Raw genomic sequence first — 15111 nt, 5'->3', positions numbered from 1 at the left:
GATAGGCTGACAGATGAGGTTAGACAGGAATCCCCATGGACCATGATGTTTGCGGATGACATTGTGATCTGTAGTGAGAGCAGACAACAGGTAGAGGAAAATCTAGAGAGGTTGAGGTATGCTCTGGAAAGGAGAGGAAGGAAAGTTAGTCTCAGCAAGACAGAATATATGTGTGTGAATGAGAGGAACTCGGGTGGAACGGTGAGGCTACAGGGAGTGGAGATCAAGAAGCTGGAGGATTTCAGGTACTATGTGATAGAAGACTATCGGCCAGAATAAAAGGAAAGGTGTACAAGACAGTGGTGAGACCAGCGATGATGCATGGACTAGAAACTGTTAAAACGACCAAAAGACAGCAGGCAGAACTAGAGGTTGCAGAGATGAGGATGTTGAGATGAGATGAGGATGTCTCTTTGGGAGTGACCAGGATGGAGAGGATCAGGAATGACTCTATCAGAGGAAGAGCACATGTTAGATGTTTTGGAGAGAAGGTCAGAGAAGCCAGACTGAGATGGTTCAGTCATGTACAGAGGAGGGATAGAGAATATATTGGTAGACGGATGCTGGAATTGGAGCTGCCAGGCAAGAGATCTCGAGGAAGACCAAAGAGAAGATTTGAAGGTAGGATATGAAGGTAGTTGGTGTGAGAGAGGAGGATACAGAGATTAGGGTTAGATGGAGAAAGTTGACTCGCTGTGCCGACCCCTGACGGGAAAAGCCGAAAGAAGAGGAAGATCTTTCCAGTGTTTATCCCTCGTCATATGGATTATGGTTTACTTGAGAGCCTTTTGTTTCTTGACTGCTGTAAAATGGTGAGTGTATTGACTTCATATCTTAAAGAGGATTGATCAGCAAAGAATTTGAGTAACTCCCGTTGAATCCTGGGGCATTAAAAAGGCTCACAGTAAATGATGTCCAAGATAAAAATGGACATTAGTAATTTAAATCACTGGGTTTTCCAGTGAAGATCTACTTCTATCATTTAAAGTATTAATTAAACTACCTAAACCACCCGCTCCGCACAATGACACACTTTCTCCATAACTGTTTGTCAATCAGAATCCGAATTCGACTCAGAATACTTTATTGATCCCCGAGGGTGAAATTGCTCAACAATATGTTCATGTCATTTCAACTGTTAACTTTTATGTTGGAAACCAAGATTCTACATCATACTTGTGGCTTTTGAATATAACGGTAGACAGAGATTTGCCTCACATTAGTAAATACAATTGTTACCTGTTTGCAAATGAGCATTAAAGTCAAACTGTGCATGTTCATCATTCTGCAAAGAGAAGAAACATTTCAATGAGATATTAACTTTTTTGTTAAGTTTCCCTATAAGCATTTGTTTGTCATCATCTCCTGTAGTGTTTGTGTGCTGATTTGTTTTCTGTAATAAATGAGTTCTACAAGGGACATTGTCTTCAGACAAACAGCTTAACACTGACAGTAGTTTATGGACTTCTTCAGAAGAATCAACTGTACTTGACGGTTCACATTTCAATTTGTACTTTTTCAATCTGCACACTCATTGCTGACAATTTGCAACAGTTGTCAAACTCATCAAGCAGCCATGGACTACCTCGGAAAATTCATAGACAGCCTGACTTAATTGTTGACTTTTTCAATTTGCCAATTCAATTAGCACATATTTGATTTGCACAACCACTGGTGACCATGCCACAACAGTCAACAAGCTGGTCGACAGTCCTGCGTACACCACTCAAGTTTCCATGTCGACTTTATCTTTTATATGCTGCCTTTACTTGCTTTTCTTTGGTGCTATTCTGTATTTATTTCATACTTACGTTATGCTATTTGAAATTCACTGCGGACAGCAAAGAAACGATTATGTCTCCTCTCTGTGCATATGACTTGAAACACTTGGGATTCTGGAATTTGAATGGGAGGGGGGGGTGATGTCGTCACTAATGTGCGCCGCGCATGTCGAGGTGAAAGTGCACTCTGCCATTTTTTCGAGGGAATCCTGATTAGTTAGGAATCAGAGAGAAACTGTGAGTCTATCTCCAATCTCTTTTGAGCACTTTTGTAGAATGTGATGAGTGGTTACATATTTATTCCACACGCGTACTATATAGTTTTATGCTCTAAAGTCGGATTTGACTGCAGACTGGCTGGTAGACACGCTACGCAGATGGCTGCTTAGCTCTGCTAGCTAACGTTTTCGGCGGCAGTAAACAAACCGACAGTGAGCATATTGATGCTCAGACCGGTGTGCTTTTTAAGCCTCGGGAGTTTCCGTTGGTTTAATCAATACACATCAGAAATATAAAGAAGTGAGAAGTGGGCGGCAGGCAGTTGAAGTTGCATGTATATTTCTTATGAAAGCAGCGACAGAACTTCCGTTTTGATGACAGAACGAGGTTCTCCCGATTATCCCTGAGCGCAGTGGCTTTAGAGTGGGCCGTGGCCTGTCGGGTCGCCAGGAAACAAAAAGTAAACACACAGACATGTCGTCTTTCTCCGAGTCGGCCCTGGAGAAGAAGCTATCGGAGCTGAGCAGCTCGCAGCAGAGCGTCCAGACTCTGTCTCTGTGGATCATCCACCACCGGAAACACTCGGCCCTCATCGTCAAAGTGTGGCACAGAGAGCTGAAGAAAGGTAGGGATCTCGAGCACTCTCCCTGCAGAACTTTGCATCCCAACAGCAAAAACGGAAGTTATTTTTGACACACAAAACATCCCAGACAATTATATATATTTTAGCACTCTTACAATCACGATCAGATCAACAACGGACTTACTGATTATTTGGTCTTTCAAGCATTTTGGCGTTGAACAGCTTCCGAAAATATCCGTGTTGTTAGTTTTGGAAAGAAGAAAAACATTTTTGATTTGATTCAAAACCAGCCTGGCCAGGTCTGCTGACAATATAATATGAAATGATGTGAAGTGACTTACTAAAAGTAAGTATACTTGGAGAAAAGTTAGCAAGCCAGTTTTGAAAACGATTTGGAAACTAAACAAAATGTAAATAAAGCAGCATTTGCAGAATAATTAAGTTCAATTGATGGTAAATGTTCAGGCTGATATGCTTCAATGTCTCTTGTAGATGTACAGATGTAGGGCAGGGCATGTGTATCTTTCAATCTCTATCAAAAATGACCACAGTTTAAGTGATTTGAGAAGAGGCATCATTAATTTAGATGGCCATAGTATTTTCCTCTAATGGCAGATAACAATAGTTGCTCAATAGTTTTGGTTGTCATATCTTTCTTTAAACATAGTTTTTCTTTAATTACTACTCATTCCTAATGAGGGATAGGCCTGAACTGGACCTTAGCCACTTAAATTTCTTCACTGACCTGTAAGCCCTGTGGAATCATATAGAGAATGCTACTTTGAGTTTTCTTGCCGGAACAAGCAAGGAGCTCCCTGGAGATGTTTGTATGATAGCATATAATTCCAAAATCAGCATTTTTAGCACTCATGATGCCTTCAAATGTGCATATTACCCACGCTACAGGCACAAACACAGATCCACACCATTAAGGAGTCCTGGATTTAAATGCTGTGCTCGTCGCAATCTAGATGATCCATTTCATTTTCATGAAAACCATTATTTCAGTATATAGCAGATATATTTTAAAAAATTATTCCTGTCTATATATACCCTCTAATTTTCAATGGCAGACACACTGGTGGAAGCCCAAACATTGCTGTGTATTATTATCCTTTTATAGGACTGCAGTGCCTGGGAATTGTACTTCATGGATAATCATTGTTGGTTATTGTCTTTTGATGATGTAACTGAATGTAGATGGTGTCTTGTTTACACAGTTGGAATATTTGACCATATGCTTGAAGTTAATTTGCCGATGAACTGCACCCCATATTTGACTGAGCCTTTCAAAGACCCCTTTAGACACCCAATCATGATGTTATCACCTGTTACCAATTAACTTCTGTGTCTGTGGAACTTTCCAGCCACGTTTTATTAGACCGTTCTTCAGCATTCCCAATCATCTGTTCCCATATCCTATTTTTTTAGGAGCGTGTAGCAAGAATCAAGATCGGACTGGTTTTACAGTGTTCTTTAGTGTATTGTCTTTTTACTGTATTGAGTTTGATATGGGAGAAGATGATTTTCTGTGTTTTGGCATTTTACTTGAAATTTTGAGCAATGATGACAAGTCTTCCTCCGGGATGGATTAAATATAGTCAAATTTACAAAGACATGATCAGTGTGTGCGACAAATAAAATCTGTCAGTGTATCAGATGATTTTCCTTCTTACATGTTGAATTGTAGTAATTGAATGGAGATGTATATGTCCTCCAGCTAAAAGCAGCAGGAAGCTGACATTTCTCTATCTGGCCAACGATGTCATCCAGAACAGCAAGAAGAAAGGACCAGAGTTTACCAAAGACTTTGAGTCTGTCCTTGTGGATGCCTGCTCCCATGTTGCCAGGTAGATATTATGCAATGCTGTGTGCCACTATGACAGTGTGTGTGAAGCACTTCTGTTGATGGGGGACTGGAATTTATTTATGGATGTTTGTATCCCAAAGTCCCACAAATATTACCTTTATTGTCATCCTTTGAGATGAGGGACTGTTTTGTAGTTGAAAATAATTTAAATGTGATTTGTCAATAAATCTTCATGAATATATGACAAGATGACTAGATGATACACATGCTATTTGGAGAAATTACAGTTGGTGTCTTTTTGTTTTACCTCCTCTAAATTGGTCGTGATTTCTTATGTGACTCTCTTGTAGTGAAGCTGATGAGAGCTGTAAAAAGCACATGGAACGACTGCTCAACATCTGGAAAGAGAGAAGCCTCTACAGGGGTGACTTCATTCAGCAACTCAAACTGGCAATTGAAGACTCAAACAGCCCCAGGCCTTCAGGTTATTTGACTTGTTATAGATTCCCTTTGATGAATGTACATATAACTGTTGAGGAATACAAGTTTAACAGTAACTGTTGCAACCAGTAGAAACAGGAAACTTAATAGAGAAAAGTCCATGTTGTTAGTCCATATATTCCAAGTCCCAACCTGGACTGCTGCTTTCAATGTGACTGATCAATTTTCAAGTTTTGTCTTTGCTTTAGAATGCGTCATAGCAAAAAAAAAAACAATAAGTGGTACAATATTTAAGCCATTTTAGAAGCTTACTGTTAATGAGAATGCAGTAGTTAATGATTATTTTGTAATATCTTGATTTTTTATTTTATAACATAAAATATTTTGATCAGTCCTTTCAGTGCCCTGGAATATGTCTATATGGCACACTTCCTTCTGAATTTATCACAGTATTCAGCTTATCTAATGCCTATACAGCTGATGGAAGTTAAAAAGTTTTGTTAAGACTCCTTGATGGAAAAGAGCCTATGTATGCTTCTCGATTCTTGATGACTTTGCATTTAGAGCATGGAGTGAGGTCCGGAGAAATGTGTATACATATTCTTAGCACCCCTCATGAAATCTAGTAAACCCAGCATTATGAACCTTCCTGGATAATCAAACAGAAGGAGAATTGGAGTTTGTCTGGGGAGCCTGGGGATTCATGTTATTTTTTTACTCCACTCTTTCTTTTCATACAAGACTTAGCATCTTTTTACAGGTCCTCACTTTGAAGAAAGGAATTCACTTGTAATATGGATGTAAATGAGCTACTTTGGTAACAATCAAGTCTTTCACTCTTATGTGGTCTGTAAATTGGCTCTGCAGAAGACAAGAAGCCCATGAAAAGAAGCTACCAGAAGATCCAGGAAGACGAAGACGATGAGGATGATGACTACAGAAGCCATATTTCACCTCGCAACACAGACAGCGTTGCAACTCAGCTAGTAAGACATCGATTTTTGCTGTTCAAATAAAATAGTGATTTGTCTTGCATTGCAATGCTTTACCACCTTCATACCTATCCTCTGTGTATACCTTTATTTTTTTACTTTCCCTCCTTTTTCCCTTTTACACTGTAACTCCATTAGACAGAGGAGCTAGTGAAAGCCCTGCAGGATTTGGAAAATGCTGCATCGGGTGACGCGGCTGTTCGTCAGAAGATCGCCTCCCTACCACAGGAGGTCCAGGATGTCTCTCTATTAGAGAAAATAACTGGTAACACTTCACATCTCCTCTGTAATACAAATTACTTAAAAAAGAAACATGAAAATGTTGTAAAATGCTGACTCTTTGGTCCTTGGATTTACCTTTATGAATTATGAATACAAACTACTGCCACCTATTGACACAGACTTATTTCCTCACAAACCTGAGCAGATTTTTCAGCCATGTAGCCTTCTGCAAAGTCTTTCACATACCTTCAGACAATATTGTAATATCCTTGTCAAAATCTTATTGTGGCAACTACCCTTGATTTCTTTCCTTTAAGATGTTTACCTTGAAGATGTCTTGAATTGAAATTTCCCCATTGTGGGACCATTAAAGGCACATTCTATTCTTCTTTTATATTCTATTAACCATGACCTGTTGAACTGAGAACCCCCATAGACAAATATTGTAACACTTAGCTGCCTCTGTAAATGCTATACCTGTAACATGAACTACCCACTTTTTTTGCCAATATAGACAAAGAAGCTGCAGATAAGCTGTCGAAGACAGTGGATGAAGCCTGCTTGCTGCTGGCTGAGTACAATGGTCGACTCGCTGCAGAGCTGGAGGATCGCAGGCAGCTTGCTCGAATGCTGACTGAATACATTAGCAGCCAGAAAGAGGCACTCACAGAAAGAGAGAAGAAACTTGAGGCAAGGCGTCATACACACAAACCTTCAATTATCTGTTGACTGCAAACAAGGCTGATGTCTTTGTGTAGTGATTTATTGGATCATAAAAAATGTACGTTTTCACATCAACAAAAAGCCCTGCTATATTATATTTTTTCCTTAACCTGCGCAATGAAGTCAGCCTTTCTGATTCCTTCTCAATTATGTCATAGTTGACGTTAGAGTGTCTCTGGTTACCATCATGAGATTGAAAAGACAAACATTTGATTGAGGTTAACCGTTGTGTGACCCTAATGTGTATAAGATGTAGTATAGCTGTATGGAAGAATATTGTTTCAGCTCATTGGTGTGGATCTTAAATTACATTAAAAAATGGGTAGGTTCAATGCACTCATTCTGAATATGCCAAATAAATATTTCAAGCTGAAATCTGAAGGTTTTTGCTCGATATCTTTAATGGCACAAAAATACCAGTTTGTCACAGTAAGTTTCTTCTTTTATCGTAAACGGAATTTCTATTACAGAGGTAACCTGTTTATTTACAGGTACTTATTAGCAAAATTTAAGCCAGTTAAACATCGCATTGCACTCAATACTGCAATTTATTTTTCTAATACATTCGTAGTATTTATTTTATTCTACAATACATTTTAACTGTGATGCATTTTTACTATTCGTCTGTTCATAGTAATCTGTTTATCTGCAGGAATACAAGCAGAAGCTGGCGAGGGTAACCCAGGTGAGGAAAGAGCTCAAGTCCCACATCCAGAGTCTTCCTGACCTCTCCCTTCTACCCAATGTGACCGGGGGACTTGCTCCACTCCCCTCAGCAGGAGATCTCTTCTCCACCGACTGAGGAGTCTTTGCTCAGACAAACTATCCTGTTCTTTACCTAAACCTGACCCCATGTTGGATTAAAATAATATTGCTAGTGGTCATTCTGTTAAGGGAGGACATGCAGTCAAAGTTCTCCTCAACAGAATAGTTAGCCCAGGCTGCAGGACGGGTCAAAAGGACATGAGTAAAGGTTTGGTGAAACCAAAACTGCAAAGAACAGACATTTGTCAGCCTGTTTTTTCCTGCTCACTCGCCAAGGATTCCACTCCACCAGCTCTGAGCAAGGTAGTTAGTTATTTTTTCGTTTGTTTGTTTTTGTTTTTAAATGCTGGAAATTTTGGTCACATTATTGGAGAGGCAGGGGGAAGAAGTAAAGGTGAGGCAAACAAGTTGATTGTAAAAGGTCTTGTGTGATATATTTTGGATTCATCAAAAGGATGAGTCTTGGTTGTTAGCTCTTGCATTAAGTGGATGTTATTACACTGTGAAGATCGTGAACTGTTGGGTTTACTTTGGCCTTTTGTTGGTGGTTATATGGTCTGTGAGACCTTGTCGTCCTGCCTGTTTAAAGCCAATATAAGAACCTTTTTTCTTTATCAAGCATTTTCTTAGTTGTCAACGAAAGCTTCAAGGTACCATAAGAAAAGCTTGTTTATTTTCATATTTTATTTGGACACTGGCATTGGAATTAGAACAAGGCCAGTTATTTTCATATTTGTACTTGGAAAAAGTTTTGAGGTTTTCTTTGCAAGGAACTGTCTTGTATAAAAGATTATCAACCTAAAAATCTATCCGCTCTGAGAACATGGAGAAAAGCTTAGATGACATCCTCAATATTTTTTTCAAGTATGAAAATACAGGCAAAGACAAAATAAAGACATAAGATCATTTAATCACTTAAAGTGCATATTTTTTCAGTAGGTTAAATCAGAACCATGTTCAACAGGTTTGTATGATACTGACAAAATTGGTGAGCCACTTCATCCATATTTTTTATGATTGGGCTTGTTGGGTGCTGCCTGGATTGGCGACTGACACTCAGACAGATGTGCAGTGATGCTGCATGGACCGAGGAGTCAAAATTGGCTCATACTCAAGATTTTAAGAAATACCCAATGTTATGTCCCAATAATATAATTCAAATGCATACAGTTGAATAGGTGGCCAATTTACAAACTAATTTTCTTTCACACCCAAATGTAGACACTCTGAATAAATTGTTTTCCAAGTCACTGAGGTGAAATTATATTGAAAGGAGGTTCTCTAAAGACAAGAATAACAGGATTGGGTTCTGTTGCTCATCTTTGAATCGCCCATCATCAAGGTTTGATGATGAAAAGTTAGGAGATATTTATCTTCCGAACTTAGAGGGGTGTTTTGGTGTTGGCAGGTTTGATGCAGTCTTTAGAGTCACTCATGTTGCAGGTCCTGTCCTGGTTGTTGTCTGATGGAAATCGGCAATTAGAGTATGTCAGGTAAAAATATGTGATTTATGGCAGCTTCAACAGTGGTTGTTAAACCAAAGGATGTTGGTTTTTTTAGTCATTAAAGTCACTGATAGGGATTCAAATTCCTTGGGTCTGTTTGGATATTACTTTTAAGAGTGTAAGCAAAAAAAAGACCACCTTTTTTTGTGCTTCATTGTGATAGAAATATGATATTAAAACAAACAATACTAACAAAAATGTCCACATTCAATACAACCTCTTTATGACCCAGAATTAATCACTGTAGATGTTAGTTTATCTTTTATCTTTTTTGCCGTGTGGTGCTTTTGTCTGCAGAGTTTTTCTTCACTACCAGTAGGGGTAGTATATTTCTGTAATAAAAGTGATTCGGTGGACGCCAATAAACCGGAACCATTTGAAACAAAACCTGCCTCTTGTATAAAAGATATGAAAAGTTCATATAATTTAAGAAAGAAAGAAATAAAGCATTGGCCTTGTTGTAAGAGAAGTTCGTAGGGTTCTTCTGATGTCAAATCACAAGTTTTCCTTGTGATTTGAAGGCAGCATCTATCAAAATTTGAAAATAAGTAAATTGAAAAAAAATAATTCTTGGATTTTTCCTTTTCAGTACTTTGATGAGAAGGTGTGGTGTTTTCATGGCTTTGAAGGTCATTCCTCAAACGGATAGAAATAAACAGTCAAGAATGTAAACGTTTCTCCCCCAGAAAAGCAATGCAAATTGAATGTGGTTTTTTGTACTGATTTGATTTTCTTCTTCTCATTGCTGTCTGAACTGGCTTTTAAGAAGGAACCAACCAGCTTCTTTCAACTGTAAATTACCTATAACATCGCAAAACTGTCATGATGTCCTTCATTTAGGGGCTCCATATAGCTTACACTGAGTTGCCATCAAGTGACAATATCCTTTAGTGCTATCAAACATCCCATACTTGCCATCACAGCTACCTGTTTCACAGCATGCAGGAATTGTAGCATTTACCCCTAACACCTCAACTATCAATTTTTTACTTTTTTGATATCACAGCTTTTTTTTAATTATTTTTTTTTTATGAGAAGTGCTAAAGATAGGGCGTTGGGGTGGTGCTGGTGGTGGACATTTCTTGATTTATTGTAAGATAGGATTATTGCAGTCTCAGTTCACAGTGATATTACAGACTGTGTTCTTTTTATATGACATCAGACATTCCACTGTGATGTCATATAGTGGAAGAATTCTCCAAATACCCCACTCAGTGAAGGGATTAATAACTGAGATAATACAGATCATTTTCAAAACTCTAAATTAAATGTGTAAGTGTTACACCAAGGGAATTCTAAAATACAATGAGGGGAGGCTCTCACATCAGAGAGAAAAGATGAGTCAGGAAATTGAATTGTATAATGAGTTCCGTCTGGAGCAACAGTTTTGTGACGTGGTGATCATAGTGGATAATGTTGAATTTCCAGCACACAAGATTGTTCTATCTAACTGTAGTTCTTATTTCAGGTAAGTGCTCTGTTAAAGACTACTCTCACATAAATCTTAAATGTAGAAAATAAGTATGGAATGACATTGGGATTGTGGGCTTAATGTTAAGGCAACTCCATGGCTTCAGATTAATTTTATGATTTAAAGTTTGTCAGCTAGCTACAATCAAACCATTTCAAGTGTTTTTTTTAGCATTCTAGTCCTACTACTGTAGTCATTATTTTATGTAGCAGGGTATATATAAGAAAATGGTCATTATACCAAAATAATGAAAAACTGGGAACATGATGCTGCTCCTTCCACTCAGCAGAACAAATCTGCTCACGCGCGAGAGATTTGAGAGATACGCGTGACTGATTGGGTTTTAATGACACATTTATATGTGAATTGTTCTTTATTCTACAAGGGCTGGATTAGTATCTGTGGTCTACATTAACATATCTGGGCTTTGCAAACTGGCAAACTTTTAAGAAAATAAAAGGTCTGTTTTCATCTGCTCTGTTAATCACACTGATCATGGGTTGCACTTGCTGCGTTTGATATTAAGACTGCACTTTCCAGACTTCATCTGCTAACTACATGACACGGGAAATAACCTGTAGTTTGACAGCCTGTGTGTCCAGTGGTTGGATCAATAGGGCACCAAGTTTACATATGCAGTGTACATAAATGTTCTGTCACATGAATCCTCAGGGGAGCAGGACAGAAGTTAAAGTTGTCTCTGCTCTGTGCAGGAAAATAATCTTCCTACTGCTGCCTGTATGGTACACTGTTGGGATCTTTAGTGCACGGATTTATTTTAAAATCCCATTGGTATTGCAGAAGCATTGTTAAAATCTTTCCTGATTATATAAAAAAAATATGGTACAAACAGCAATTTTGTATATCTGCTGCAAAACCTTGTACTCCAAGGCATGTAACGGAATGTCAGTTCATACATATTGTTGTGTTAAATGGTATATAAAAGGTGGGGAAAGAAAAAAAGATCTAGTTCATTCACACATGCTGTGACAGGTAAAGTTTATATGTCACGGATAATTTGTAATGAGCTTGCTAACAAGGCATTTGACAAGTTTTCTTAATATAAGTTACATAGCCTGAACCTCAGACATCTTAAATTTTAGGACTTCTCAGTCCCAAAGTAAGTTTAAAGTAACTATCTAGCCGTTATGTCACTTGAATCATGTGGTTCACTGATTGTTTTATTAGACATTAATTTTAACTGTTTTGCATCTGTTTTTAAAGGGGTTATATGAAATGTAAATTTGTTGTGTGAGTATGATGTGAAAATTTAATTTTCTCCCTGGCCCACAGAAGTCTCTTCACTCACTGGTCAACCCCAGATCGTCGAGTTTTTGAAATTCACAAAGTGGCACCTGACATGATGAAGATTATTATTGAGTTTGCCTACACTGGCTGTGTGTCTGTGACAAATGAGAATGTCCAAGACATTTTTGAGGCAGCTGCCCATTTTAGAGTAATGGGCATTTTAAAATCGTGCTCCAACTTTCTTTTGGAGCAGCTGGACCGAGTCAACTGCATTGGCATTTACATGTTCACAGACATTCACTACCCAGAAATGAAACATAAGGCCTTCCTATACATACTGGCTCACTTTGAGGAGGTTGCTGCCACTTCAGAAGAGTTTCTGCAGCTCCCTGCACAGGAAATTGTAAAATTCATAGAGGATGACCAACTGAATGTAAAAGAAGAGAAATCAGTGTTTGAGGCCATACTGCGCTGGATTAACCATATACCCGAAGAACGCAAAAAACATCTCCCTCTGCTATTGTCCAAGGTAAGGGAGCAAAGAGCATATTTATATTTGCATATTTCATACTTAGAAAATAGGGCCATAGTCATGCCTACCTTACTTAAGTCCTGTAAAATTAAAATGATCAGTTATCATTGGCATAACCACAAAAACACAGTTTAACTATTAAAATTCTACAAGGCCTAATAGAATTATCTCTGCTCATTGTCCAATTTGACCAAATTCTTGATGAACATCCATATGACATCCGTATCATTCTTGTTAAGATCTCAGTATTTGACACGGGTTTTAATGGGAATTTAAATGTTGATTGGATGTTGCTTAAGAAAATGATTGTTTGCTTTTTCATCTCTAAGCTTACTTAAACTGGGGGTAATGATGAATCTGCATTGCAATGAGTTTTATGATGATGAAATCATAAAAGTACTGGTACTTAAAGTACTTGTAAATAACTTGTAAGTTAAAGGTGGTGCAGGGAAACTCAAGATGTTTTTCAAAACAATGTATTCAATGTTTTCACATGCAAATATGCAAATAATAAGAATGGTGATATTCAGTATTTTCTGACATTTTGCAAAATGGTCCCTAAATAAATGTAATGCCACGTGACAGGCTTAAATCAGCTGATAATATGGAAGTGACTGTCTGGTCATTCTGCACTATCTAATGTAGTGCTCCATTTTTTGTGTTTCTTTCCAGGTCAGGCTGGCTTTGATGAGTTTATCATATATCAAAGAGGTTGTAAATGAAAATGAGCTAGTGAAGGCAAACAAAGAGTGTTGTCCAATCATCTTCAAGGCCATGAGATCATTAGCTGACCCAAGAAGAAACAGACTCCCTGGCGCTGTTATCTGCCCTCCTTTGGCCCGTCCACGTTTGCCCAATTCTATCTTGTTGGCCATTGGCGGCTGGAGTGGAGACGGTCCCATCAATGGGATTGAGGCGTACGATGTCCGTGCTGACTCCTGGGTCGCTGTAGCTCACAATGATCACAATGATGCACCGAGGGCTTACCACGGCTGTGCTGTCCTCAATGGATCAATTTACTGTGTTGGTGGCTTTGACAGCATTGAACAGCTCAGCAGTGTCCACAAGTTTGATTTAGCCACGCACATCTGGCATGAGGTGGCACCAATGCATTCACGCCGCTGCTATGTCAGTGTCACTGTGATGGATGGATGCATTTATGCCATTGGAGGGTATGATGGGCATGATCGACTCCAGACTGCTGAGCGCTATGATCCCATCACAAACCAATGGACACTTATCGCACCCATGCATGAGCGGAGGAGTGATGCCAACTGCACAGCCTATGATGGGAAGGTGAGTGGAATTTATAATCACCAATATAGTTTCAGTTTAGAGCACATATACAATAAAAGTAGCGTATTTTTGAAGAAAAAAATCCCTCAAGTCATTGAGCTCTGCAAAAGATTATTTATAGGACTCGTTTATTCCACTTTAGGTGTACATTTGTGGTGGTTTCAATGGAGAGGAGCCATTATCACTGGCTGAATGTTATAACCCAGTCACCAATCAGTGGACAATGATATCCCCCATGAGCAGCAGGCGTAGTGGCATTGGTGTCACAACCTATGCAGGCCATGTCTATGCGGTAAGCCCATCAATCTCTTGACAAGACCAACACAACACAGACACTTCAAAATACAGTACCAAACTGTCACAAGATATATATATATACTGCACTATTAGTTCAATATATGGTCCTTTAAATTAACCTAATGTCAGTTCACCTCATCAAACACCTCTAATACGATGGTCAGAAAGAGTATAACTTTATTCATAGACACATATATCAATAAGACACAGATGTTTTTAAAAAGGACAAACCGCCTTTTTTCCATTTTTCATCCTTCCACTTATAGCTCGGTGGCTTTAATGGGACCAGACGTCTGCGCAGCGTTGAGGCCTATAACCCTCGGACTGACCAGTGGCATGATGTGCCCTCCATGCTCAATCCGCGCAGTAACTTTGGCTTGACAGTAATGGATGACAGAATCTTTGTGGTAGGAGGCTACAATGGCATCTCTACCTGCAATGACGTAGAGAGCTACAATGTTGTAAGTGGAGAGTGGAATGAAGTCTGTAACACGGAGATCGCCCGCAGTGCACTGAGCTGCTGCGTGGTATACAGACTCCCTAACATGGCCCAGTATGTTGCATGTCGTCATGACCTGCAGTTTTGCGATGAAGATGAAGCAGAGGATGATCGATTCAAATAAATAAACATTTAAATTCATGGAACTACACTTTCTTGTGAAGCTGTCAAAAACCGTTTAGAAAAAATACCACATTTTAATACTGATACACATCAACTTAAGACATCCACCGAACATACTCTGTGCCTGCACAGAAACACTATTCATTACACTGATCCAGCAAGGGGAACAAAGTGTAGTGAGAGCAGAAAACAGGTAGAGGAAAATCTAGAGAGGTGGAGGTATGCTCTGGAAAGGAGAGGAATGAAAGTTAGTCGCAGCAAGACAGAATATATGTGTGTGAACGAGAGGAACTCGGGTGGAGCAGTGAGGCTACAGGGAGTGGAGATCAAGAAGCTGGGGGATTTCAGGTACTTAGGGTCAACAGTCCAGAGCAACGGAGCGTGCGTAAAAGAGGTGAAGAGACGGGTCCAAGCAGGTTGGAATGGGTGGAGAAAAGTGTCATGGGTACTATGTGATAGAAGACTTTCAGCCAGAATAAAAGGAAAGGTGTACAAGTCAGTGGTGAGACCAGCGATGATGTATGGACTACAAACTGTTACAATGACCAAAAGACAGCAGGCAGAACTAGAGGTTGCAGAGATGAAGATGTTGAGGTTCTCTTTG

General features: G+C 39.0%; 2 protein-coding genes across 2 annotated transcripts; both read left to right on the top strand.

The window, feature by feature from the left end:
- Positions 1-1957: 1957 nt before the first annotated feature.
- On the top strand, positions 1958-9428 carry rprd1b (regulation of nuclear pre-mRNA domain containing 1B). Its single transcript, XM_086141687.1, has 7 exons — positions 1958-2625; positions 4304-4433; positions 4744-4877; positions 5702-5820; positions 5965-6091; positions 6563-6738; positions 7424-9428. The coding sequence occupies exons 1-7, from the start codon at positions 2475-2477 to the stop codon at positions 7571-7573; spliced, it is 987 nt and encodes a 328-aa protein (XP_085997813.1). The 5' UTR covers positions 1958-2474; the 3' UTR covers positions 7574-9428.
- Positions 9429-11842: 2414 nt separating this feature from the next.
- klhl10a (kelch-like family member 10a) lies at positions 11843-14508 on the top strand. The gene is made up of 4 exons (XM_086141112.1): positions 11843-12289; positions 12965-13588; positions 13731-13880; positions 14152-14508. The coding sequence occupies exons 1-4, from the start codon at positions 11873-11875 to the stop codon at positions 14506-14508; spliced, it is 1548 nt and encodes a 515-aa protein (XP_085997238.1). The 5' UTR covers positions 11843-11872.
- The last annotated feature ends 603 nt before the right edge of the window (positions 14509-15111 follow it).

The sequence above is a fragment of the Fistularia commersonii genome, chromosome 34, assembly GCF_037954325.1.
Source record: "Fistularia commersonii isolate RoL2024-O1a breed Wild chromosome 34, RoL_Fcom_v1.0, whole genome shotgun sequence".
Taxonomy (NCBI): Eukaryota; Metazoa; Chordata; class Actinopteri; order Syngnathiformes; family Fistulariidae; genus Fistularia; species Fistularia commersonii.
The sequence above is the reverse complement of the archived record's forward strand: the minus strand, read 5'-3'. Positions and strand labels throughout refer to the sequence as shown.